This window comes from Capra hircus, chromosome 21, assembly GCF_001704415.2.
Source record: "Capra hircus breed San Clemente chromosome 21, ASM170441v1, whole genome shotgun sequence".
Classification (NCBI taxonomy): Eukaryota; Metazoa; Chordata; class Mammalia; order Artiodactyla; family Bovidae; genus Capra; species Capra hircus.
In genome coordinates this window covers 58,716,124-58,727,310 of record NC_030828.1, presented here as the reverse complement: position 1 = coordinate 58,727,310, position 11,187 = coordinate 58,716,124, and the positions used below count along the sequence as shown (strand labels likewise).

Genomic DNA, 11,187 nt, shown 5'->3' with positions numbered 1-11,187 from the left:
CCCCAGTCGGGGAAAGAGAACATCCGTGTGCGGGGAGGTCAGGGGGCTCCAGCAGGTGCACGAGGTACCTGGCCTTCTGTCAGACCAGCCGTCTGCACTGTGACTCTCCCATCTGGTCAGGGATCGCCTCCCCCCACAAGACTCTGGGCTCAGTTCTGACTCCAGCACTACCAGCTGCTGGGCCTCAGGCAACTCCCTCAGCTTCCTGAGCCTCTGTTTCCATCTCGGTGAGTGGGAACCTGTAAACTGCCCCTCCCCCCAGGGGGGACTGTGTGATGCTGAAAGGGGGCGGGATCTTGAGGCACTTGCACAGTGAGTGGCGCAGAGCACATGCTCCATGGCTCAGTGATCACGGTGACTGCTGTCACTGTCACCAATGACAATTGGTGCCCCTGCTTCCATACCAAGGACCCCAGAGGATAGAGGCCCCTCGGGAATGGCTCCTGGCCACTGTGCCCATGGCTGTGGCTCACGGTCTGACCCTGATTAACCAAGGCACATTGATCTCCACTCTAGTCACCAGGACCCCCTAACCTCGGGCCAGCCCTGCCTCTGTCAGGGGAGGATGTGAAACACATCAGGTGGTGGAGGAGCCCAGCTGGGAAACTACAAGTAGCTGGTCTCCCAGGTTGGGGTGCTGGGGGGCACAGGGGTGATCTGGAGGGAGAAAGGCCCAGCTCAGCTGCGGGATGGCAGGGTCCAGGGGCTGTGCTGGAAGACGTCAGGGCTGGAGCCCCTGCAGGTGAGCACAAGGACACATCCCAGGCCCTGGGGAAGAAGAAGTGAACCTTGACCTGCAACCAGAACCCCTGGAAGTGGGCAGCAGGGGCCCCTCCCTGTTCTGGGCCTGCGGGCCAGTGGGCTTGGTCACAGGCACAGAGCCTGCTCCTGGGCCTTCTGGTGAGTCTAAAGGAGAGGGGCCCAGGGGTGGGGAGGTCTGGGTGCTTGACCTCAGGGCCCAGGCAGCAGCAGGGCGTGGAGTCAGGTGGATCAGGGCAGAGACACACACGAAGGAGTGCAGTCCAAGGAAGGTGCTTTATTGCTGTTGAAGGAGCCTCCTCGTGACCAGGACACAGACTCCCTGTGCATGTGGAACCCCCAGCATCGTCACTGTCACCTTCCCAGGGGTGAGCAGGTGGGGACAGGCAGGGTGAATCCTCAGTGCCGAGGGGCCAGGCTGCACCCAGGGACCTGGGCACCCTGCTCCTTAGAGAGGGCACCCACAGCTCAGAGCTGAGCTCTAGGCTTGAGTGGGATTGGTGACTTTCCCCAAAAAGATGATGCTTTGGGTGTCTTTGAGAATTGCAGCAATCAGGAAGGGCCTGTTAAAACGCACAATGGTTGTAAGTGAGGAAAGGGGGATAATTTCTACTCCCGTGGCAGCAGCTCCTTCCGTGCCCTCCTCATCCACGTCCAGCACAGCGCTGTGGACCACCTGTGGGGACAGCAGAGTATTACCAATCGGAGACGGGATGGGCGGGAGCTGAGCAGCTGCCTGAGTGCCTCTAGGGGAACTGATATTCATCCACATTCTGCCACTGGCCTGTCACTATGCTGTCTACCTTTTCAACTTTGTTTTTCCCAACAAATCTGTCAGCTGGTTCACATATACATGACCCAAGGCTGTGCAAAGCACAGTCAAATGGGCTGTAAGTCCTGGGCCCAGGGTCAGAGAAGCAAAGAGCAGGGGCTTCCTGATCTGAATCCCCTCTGTCTGAGTCCAGAGACTCTGCTGTCCCCAGACACTCCCTAGTGCAGGGGGAGGGGCCAGATCGAGGCATACTTCCTGCAGGCAACTGTCCACTGTCCCTCCACGTCGAAGCAGCAGATGGGCGAGCACTGCTTTCTGCTTCTTTCCTGCCCCGGCTGACATGCCCCTCAGCCCCCTTGCCTAGGACTGGCTTCCTATTCCTGGACCACAAAGTCCCATAGCGCCTGTGTCTGCTTTATCAGGTCCTCTGGCAGTGGAGCCTGCAGGGCTGCCCAGCACCCACCCCCTCATTCACTCTGACTTTTCTCCTTCTCAGATCACAGTATCAGGACCCCTGGTGTTCTTCTCTCCTGCTCTCAGTGTATATTGATCATGATGGCCCTGAGCCATTGTTAATACCTAATACCTCTTACCTGCTCTGCTGAGCACCGCACAGGAGCCAAGAACTATCATATGTCTTTTAAAAATGACAAGATTCAGGACTAAGGGCTTTAATAATTTATCCCATAGGCAATAAAATGTGCTGCAAGGGATGGGGGTTTACAGCTGATTCCACCTCAGGCACATTCTCAAGACTGATGTCTATCCCAAAATATATTACAAAGAAGGTAGAACCAGCCCCCAAGATGGTTATAGCCCAGCTCCCCTGAGCTTGAGGGTTGCAGGCAGGGTAACTGAGTAATGCCCAGCATATTAAAAAACAAAGACACCATTTTATCGACAAAGGTCTGTGTAGCCAAAGCTATGGTTTTTCCAGTAGTCATGTACAAGTGTGAGAGCTGGACCATAAAGAAGGCTGAAGAATTGATGCTTTTGAACTGTGGTGTTGGAGAAGACTCTTGAGAGTCCCTTGGATTGTAAGGAGATCAAACTCATCAATCCTAAAGGCAATCAGTCCTGAATATTCATTGGAAGGACTGAGGCTGAAGCTGAAGCTCTTATATTTTGGCCACCTGATGCGAAGAACTGAATCATTGGAAAAGACCTTGATGCTTGGAAAGATTGAAGGCGGGAGGATAAGGGGACGACACAGTATAAGATGGTTGGATGACATCACCGACTCAATGGATATGAGTTTGAGTAAACTCTGGGAGTTGGTGATGGACAGGGAGGCCTGGCATGCTGCAGTCCATGGGGGTCTCAAAGAGTCGGACACGACTGAGCTACTAAACTGCACTGAACTGATCTGAGTAATGAGCAATGTCGTTGTTTTGCAAATTCAAGATCAGCCAGAGGTCTGCCTGGCTGTCACCTTTCAAGCTCCCATGTGGAAGATGAAATGTCCAAAGTTTAAAAACTCACCTGGGAAACTTTTAAGTTCTTGACACCTGTGATTCCTGACAGGTCAGCCTCAGAGGTGAAGACTTTCTGGATGCTCAGCTCAGAAAGGGTGTCTTCCAGATTATAGTCACTGGAGATGGAAAACTTTGGCAGGTAGAGTGTATGTATCAATCTAGGAGGTGAGAAAATAAACCTGATGGCTTACTCAACTCGGTGCTCATCGTTCTTCTCCGCTCAGCTAGGTCTTCCTGGGTTTCGTCTCCATCCACCCCATTCTCCCTGGAATAAGCACTCCTTTCCTCAGTTTCCAGATTCCTCGGGCTAACTCTCTTTAATTCCTTCATTATGCATTCTTGTCTGCAGCTGTCTCACCTTCAGGGCAGCGTGCCAAGGCAGGGGCTGTGGGCTTGGCCCCACCTGGCCCTGCTTCTCCCCTACAAGCCTGCAGGGCTCAGGAATCACCCTTCTCCAACATGGATTCCACAGCTGCTGGGAGACCGTGCTGGGGGGAGGGGGAGGGGGATGGGGGAGCACCGGGAGGGATGTACCAGGGTCACCAAGAAGGCTTCTTGCAGGAAGTGGCATCCAGTTTGAGTCCCTGGGGAGGGGAAGGAGTGGGCTGGGTGAAGAGGAGCCCACGAGGCAGGTGGAGGCACGTGCAGGAAAGAGGGGCTGATGCAGGGAGGCGAGGTGCTTGGCAGGGACAACAGTGGGACATGGAGGGCTGAGGGCTGCATTCAAGGGTTTGGGGGGCCTGATTCACCCAATTCAGAGTCTCTGTCTTGCCTTCCGACTGAGCTCCTTGCGGGCAGGCTGCTGTATCTGAGCAGAGCCACCAGCAGGTTCTTGGAGTGAGAGATGCTGTCTCCCACCCCCAGGTTCCCCTCTCCCTCTCTCTGTCTGCACTTCCCTTAAGACTCTTACCATGATGACTGGTCTGACAGATGCTAAATGCGAGGAGACTGAGGCTCCCCTTAAACTGTGGGTCCCTTGTAACAGGGAGGTAGTTATTCCTCCTCATTGACCTACCTTCTTTCTTCCTTACATTCATCCTTCCTCCCTCCTTTATACATGAGTCAATAAATTCCTACTGAGCATCCTTTATGGGCCAGGAATGTATAGATACATGTCCCCTCAGTGCTTGTAAATAAAGGTGTCTGATGAATATTTTCTTCATTTATAGCTCGTCACTGGGCCCCTGCCCTGTGGTAGCTCTTGGGGTCGGAGGAGGAAGGGCTGGGAAGGGAGCACAGGCAGGGTGAGAGGGTCCCCTGTCCTGGGTCTCCTGGGATCTGCAGGGAGGGGGGGCTGGGAGTCAGGAGCCCCACGCCTCAGGTCCCCTGGACAGGTGTCGGGAAGGGCTGCAGCCTCTACTTCACATGCAGGCAGGTCTCCAGTCCCCTGTGCTTTCTGAAGTGCCTCCCACATCCATCCCCTCTGGGTCTGCCCATCCCACACTCAGAACAGAGGGTCAAGGACACCTCTCCCCTCGCAGCAGGGAGCTGAGCCCCAGAGAAGCCCAGGGAGTGGCGGGGGAGTGTGAGCCTGGGAGTGGGACTCTGGGTCTCAGGCACCCCCGCCCCCTCATGCTGCCCACACCCCCTCCCTACCCGCCCCTGCAGACCCTGGCCCAGCACTGCCTCTCCCTCTTGTCCCCCTAAGATCGGTCTCCTGAACCCCACCTCCTGGCCTGTGTGTCTGCCCTCCGTTTACCCAGAACTTGACCCCTCCCATGCTTCCTGCTCCTCCTGGTCCAGCCCCCAGCGCCCTCCCCTGGGTGACCCCCCTGGGCTCCTGGTGGCCTCCCTGCCTCCATGCATGTCCTCTGCCATCTGCTCTCCACTCGGCACCCTGGGTGATCCTTTTAAAGCATCACTCAGATCTTTCACTGTTTGTGATGAGTTTCCATTTCCCTTAGACGGTGGGGTGGTCAAAGGGTCTGCAAGGCCTTGGGTGACCTTAGCCTCCCTGAGGACCCCGACCTCGCCCAGCTTCCCCCCTCCCTCCCTCTGCTCTCCTGCTCTGGCCTCACTAATCCTCAACCACACCAGGCTCGCTCCTGCCTCGGAGGCTTTGCACTGGCTGTTCCCTCAGCCAACAAGGCTTTTCCCAACACATCTGCAGCTCGGTCCCTCACCTCAAACACCACCTAAGGGCCCCCCTAGTTACAATCACAAAATACCTCTGGGTCCAATTTTCTTTCTTTCTTTTTTTTTCTTTTTTGCTTTACTATCCCTGTCTCTCCCTTTCTAACCATTCAACACACCAAATTATTCATTACATTTATTTCTCATAGGTCTATGTCAATCACAGAGTAAGCTCACGAGGGCAGAGAATTTACTGTTCTATCTGCTGACCTACCCTCAGAGCATAATTAGTCCCTGGCACACACTAGCTTCTCAATCAGCCTGTGAAAGCAGTACTGAATGGTTGGTTAAAAAAATGAATGAACGTAATGTGCAGCCCCTGCAAATCTGATTCTCAGTGTCTATCTCACCTGAGCCCTCAGCTGATACAATTCCATCTGCTCCCCCACCCAAGAGGTGGGGACATGAGACAACACCACACCTGCTGGGGGCTTTGTTGAGGAGCCTCACGATACAGCACTTGTTAGTGTGAGAGGAAGGCCCTGTCCCCTCTGATGCTATCATCTTACAGAAGGAAAGAATCAGGCTCGGAGGCACACAGGCAGCAAAGGGCAAGGATATCTCAGTACAGGCTCTCCCACCTCTGCCTCCAGTCCCACACATTCCTGAGGCCCTGTTGCTGGGGGTCAGGAGTCCAGGAAGAGGGGGAAGCACCAAGACGGCAGCTGAACCCACAATTCTAGGCCCTGGGGAGTCACCTGGGCTGCAGGGAGTTTCGCCACCTCGTCAGCGTCTCCGGGATCAGCTTGGCTTCCAGGTCCTGCATTTTGCCCTCGTCGGGGAGGATGAAGAGGGCGCTGTCGTTGCTGGTGTACGTGAGCTCCACCAGCGTGCAGCCCAGCTCCTCGTCCCGGAAGTAAGGGATCACCAGGGCAATGTTCATCATGGACACCTGCACCGTCTCGTTCTCGCTCACGTGGAACTCTGCCTGCTGAGTGCACTTGGGGTCAAAGGGGATCTGCCACCTGGCTGGAGGCGGGCGGGCAGGTGAGGAGTCTGTGAGTGCAAGTCTCTCCCTCCTCGGCCCTGCCTGCGCCAGCAGCGCCCCACACCACATGCCTCTGGGGTGGGCCTGCCAGCTGTGCACATACACCTGGGCAGATGGGTAAGCCCTCCAGGATGGGGGTGAACCTCGCAGGTCAGGATTGAGAAGAGGGGCATGAAACAAAGCTGGTTAGTTGTGCTACATGCAAAGTCAACAGGAACTGTGGAGGGTAAGGGAGAGATGGGGATGAGGCTGGGCCTGGGGAGATACGGGACCTCCTGGTCCTTCAAGGGAACAAGTGACCAGAGGCTAACTGTTGGCTTTGTAGGGAGGACACACATCCGCACGGCCTTGTGAGCCCAACTGGAGCAGGAGCCACACGGGGACCCGGAGGGCAGGGCGGGGTCAACAGACGTCTCCACGCAGGAGAATGAGTCGCTTGCTGAGGCAGGGACTTCTGTGGGAGATTAGGGCTCTGGGGCTTCATGGAGTGTGTATCCATGCCCACCTCCTTCTTTGATTCCATCCCTGCCTGTATCCCCATGGGGAGAGTCAGGAGCAGATAGAGAGGGGCTGGCTGGGTGCCCCCGGGGAGGAGATTTTAGAGGAGAAATTCTCAAGATGGAGTGGGTTGTTAGGAGAAGAAAGCATGAGAGATACAGGTAACAAACACGGCAGGTTATGCCTGGATTCCTTTTCCAAGGAAATGCCACCCCGTGCCTTGATTTACAGATGAAAACACAGATGAAGGAAGGGTGTCCCTGGGCTTACCCCGGAGCCCCTAACTCAGGGCTAACTTGTCCCCCACAGCTAGGGTCTCTTAGACACCTGACCATTTCATGATTCAATGATAATTTTTTGTGCCTTATCTATTTTGAGTCCCTTTTGCACTGTTGGCTCCCTGGGTGAAATCTTTCTGCCTTCACTCTGCCTCTTATGAGTCTCCTGGCTGAGGTTTGTCATAGCAACTTGCTATCGATGGGACTGGGCACAGGACCAGATAGAATCTGGAAAGATATTGTGCCCCGGAGGGAGTTTCAAGAGGGAGGGAACATGTGTATACCTATGGCTGATTCATATTGATGTTTGGCAGAAACCAACCCAATTCTGTAAAGCAATTATCCTTCAATTACAAAATAGATGAATTAAAAAAAAAAAGAAGATACTGTGGCCCGGATATTGTCCAACCCCAAGACTATCCCCAGATGTGGTCTTGCCTCCGGATAGCAGAAGCGCATCCACTGAAGAATCTTGAGATGGCCGGGCTGCTCGGAGGCTGTCACAATGTGAAGATGGCCACCAGCCCCACCTCAACCCCCAGAGACCGGGTGTGTTTAGAGGGAGCCCACGTCTGACACAGCCTGCAGTGTGCGGAGCCGAGGCCTTCCTGAGTCGTCCTAAAGTGTCTCATCAAGGAGGAATCTGGAGTCCCCATCCCCCACGGGATAGATCTGAAAAGAAAGCTCTCCTTCTTTTGGCAGCAGGTGAGTTTAACTCAGAATAAAGTCTCCCTCTGGGACTTCCCTGGTGGTCCAGTGGATAAGAATCCATCTTGCAGTGCAGAGGACACGGGCTCAACCTCTGGTCAGGAAATAAGATAACACACGCCTCCAGGCAAAGCCAGCCTGCCACAACTACTGAACCTGCCTGCCACAACTGTAGAATCCGCCTGCTACCACGAAAGACCCCTCGTGCTGCGACTAAGAACTAAGGCAGTCAAACAAATAAATTAAAAATAAAAAAGCATCCCTCCGCCTCCCATAAGGGAATCACTGCCCTACAATGAGAAAAGCAATTTGGAAAAAGCTAAAATAGACAAAGACTATGGTCAGAGTGGGCCTTGGTGTTTAAGCCCCCCAAACCGCGAGGAGACCTCTACAGTGGTTTGCTGGCAACATAGCTGGCTGAGCAGGGATAGAAATGATTCTGAAGCCTGAGAACTATAGGTGCATCTGCCCCAACCCCAATCCAGGTACTCACCTTTAAAGTAGATGTAGTTCACCAGGACCAACACCGTTTCTGGGGAAAGGACCTTGAACAGCTCCTCAATTTTCCCCTGGGTTTTATTCTTCACATAGTCATTTATTAGACTCCTGGCAGCTTCAGGATCCCCGAAGTTGGTCGAGAAGGCCTCGGAGGAGTACAGCACATGGGCATCTTCCCTGAACTTGTCCAGCAGCTTCAGCTGGTCCTGCACAAACATGGCGTTGCCCACGCTCAGCTGCAGCTGGTTGCTGGGTCGATTGAGCGTCTGCAGGAGGTGCTGGAAGCCCTGGTGGATCTCTGTCTCCTGGATCTCCGTGAGGTTGAACTTGAGACCTTCCAGGATCTCTGTCAGGGTGGAGCCACGGGCCCCCAGGGACAGGAAGCCCAAGGCTATGGAGACACTCAGAGGAGAGAAGATGACGTTCTTATTGGGGTTCTTCAAAGCCAACTGCTTGTAGAGGCTGAAGGCGAAGTCCGTATTGCTTGAGGCTAATGCATGGTCATCCACAGCCGTCCCTTTGTGCTGTCCTTCTGGGGTCACATTCTCCTGGAGGCAGTGGACACTGGAGCAGAGCCCAGCCACCAGGAGCCCCAGAGCCAGGAGGGGGGACACTTTCTCTGCCCTCATGTCTGAAAATCAGAGCTCCTTTCAGTCTCCGCATGTCAGATGATGTCCCAACCCCCCCGTCCCCCGTGGTCTCTGTTCTCTCGGCCCTGCTGCTCTGGGACCTCCCAGGGGTAGGCACCCTCCTGGGCTCCCAACACACACGAGGAGGCTCTGGGCTCCCTCTCACCCTTTGGTCAAGTGCTGTGATCATTAGCAATTTCCCCAGTGGAGAGACTGGGCACAGAGAAGGGAAGGGGCTTTTCCAAGGCCACACAGCAGGCAGTGGAGGAGTGGGGGTGAGGAGCCTGGGGTGCCTGGCTCCAGGGCGGGGAAGCTGGTGATGGGTGTGAGGTGCTGTCCAGTGAGAACCCATCTCCCTCTTCCCGGGAGCTGATACTGTCAGAGGGCCTAGGAAGCAGGGCTCCTTTTCCACCGTGCCCCCTCTCTGTCCCCCCAGGAAGGAGCCCTGCACTGATCAGAGGACACAGCACCTCTCACCACCTCTGAGGACAAGGGTGTGACCTCAGGGAGGCTCTCCTATCGAGGTGCCTGGTCACAGTGAGGGTTCAGGAGAGAGGCCACCACAGTCAGCAGGAGCTGTGCTGTAGCCTGGCTGCCCTGAGGAGGGCTGGTGTAAAGAACAAGGAGGGCAGAGCGTTCTGCTCAGCCCCTGCCACGTGGACACTTGGAGGGGGTTTCCATCAATAACCTGCAAAGGCCTCCTAGTGGGGAGAAGCAGGGTGAGCAGAGTCTCAGAGACCTGGTCGAGGATTTTGTTTGGACCACTTGTGAGTGCTGTTTGGTGACGAGCAGTGACTGCACCTCTCTGATCCTCAGTTCTCACCTCCGTCCACATGTGAACCGGCTCAGGTGACATACCGGAAGCAGGTGCTGGGCTCTAAGGGGAGTTCCAGACGTGTCACCCCCTCCACTGACTACCCTCTCTAGGACTCTACAAGCCAGACTGTGATCCCTGGGGACAGAGGACAGAGCTACTGCCCAGAAGCCTCAGGAGAGACTGAGGTCAAAGCTGTGTCCTCAGCAAACAGGACTGTTTCCCTGCAGCCTCTGCCCCTCATCTCAGGGTTCAGAGGAGAGAGGACTGCTGGGGTGGTTAGGGGGGAGGGAAGGAGAGGAGGAGGTGGAAGGTAGGAGCCTGAGCTGAGTCTTGTTCGAAGCCCAGGGGAAAGGCCTTGGGGCAAGCCTGAGGACAGGGGCAATCCCAAAACTTTGTTGATGCAGAGCTGATGCAATGGTTTCTTTCACAAAGAATTAAATGTTTTCCCCCAAAATTCTTCCTGGATAAATAGCTAGCCAGATGCTCCCCTGGTGGGTCGGATGGTAAAGAGCCCGCCTGCCGATGCAGGAGACATGGGGAACGCGGGTTTGATCCCTGGGTCAGGAAGATCCCCTGGAGGAAGAAATGGCAAGCCATTCCAGTATTCTTGCCTGGAGAACCCCATGGAGAGAGGAGCCTGGCACGCTAGAGTCATGGGGTTGCAAAAGGGTTGGTCACGACTTAGCAACTAAGCAACCAAAGCAGCATTTGGCCAGGTTGGAGGGCTGGCTCTGTTTCTGAGCTGTCTGTCTTTTCAGTGCTGGGCAGATTCAGCTCCTGTCTGCTTTCCAGGGTCCCTGGAGAGACAGTGGAGCCCAGAAAACCCCCCTGGAGACCCCACAGCCTTTGCCCAGACGGACCCACTCTACTAATTCCATCCCAGGGCCCTCTGAGGGCAGCGCCCTGTGCCAGGCAAGGAGATGCACCTCAGGGCCCTCGGGGCAGCTCTGACCTGACGCTGGATGCACAGCTGGATGGGGCACAGCTGGGTTGAATCACAACCACAAAGACTCAAAAGCAGAAATGCCCCCAGAAGCCCTGGTGGCACATCCCTCCCTTTGCAGGATGAACACTGAGACCCAGAGAGAGAACTGGTCTTCAGAGGACTCAGAACCCTCCCAGCATCAGACACATGTCCTCTCGCCTCCCTCCTGTGTCAGGCCCTACCGACCCCTGTTCGAGGCCAGAACCACCCTGGGAAAGGGGTCCCTTGGCACCCAGTGTGGGAGCATCACGGATTACCTGCCTGTGAGAGCGGGATGTGGGCAGTGGATCCAGAGCCACCGCCTGCCCGGATGCAGGAGTTTCCCGGGTGCTTCTGCCTATTTATCCTGCAAAGCCTCCTCCCAGGCTTGTGAAATGTAGGCGGGGACAGCACAGTGTTCTGTCCTCTGACTGGAAATTCACAGCCCACCCTTTCCAGTAACAGGGTTTATCAGATCTATTTGAACAACCTAGTTATAGAAACCACTCACTTTTTGTCCCTCCCCACCAGAAAACCTAAACTAAAAATAAACAGAAATTTCCCTTGAGAGTGATTTCTCCCATTTAAGAAAATTCATTAAGGAGTCTGTAAAAGCTGAGAATATATAAAAAGGGATGTTGAAAAATATCTCTGACTCTTGTTCTTTT

General features: G+C 54.9%; 1 protein-coding gene across 1 annotated transcript; it reads right to left on the bottom strand.

Annotated features, from left to right (window-relative positions):
* On the bottom strand, positions 1,017-10,877 carry LOC102186111 (serpin A3-6). Its single transcript, XM_018066463.1, has 5 exons — positions 10,798-10,877; positions 8,105-8,740; positions 5,838-6,108; positions 3,014-3,164; positions 1,017-1,435 (listed from the first exon to the last, which is right to left on the bottom strand). The coding sequence occupies exons 2-5, from the start codon at positions 8,736-8,738 to the stop codon at positions 1,241-1,243; spliced, it is 1,251 nt and encodes a 416-aa protein (XP_017921952.1). The 5' UTR covers positions 8,739-8,740; positions 10,798-10,877; the 3' UTR covers positions 1,017-1,240.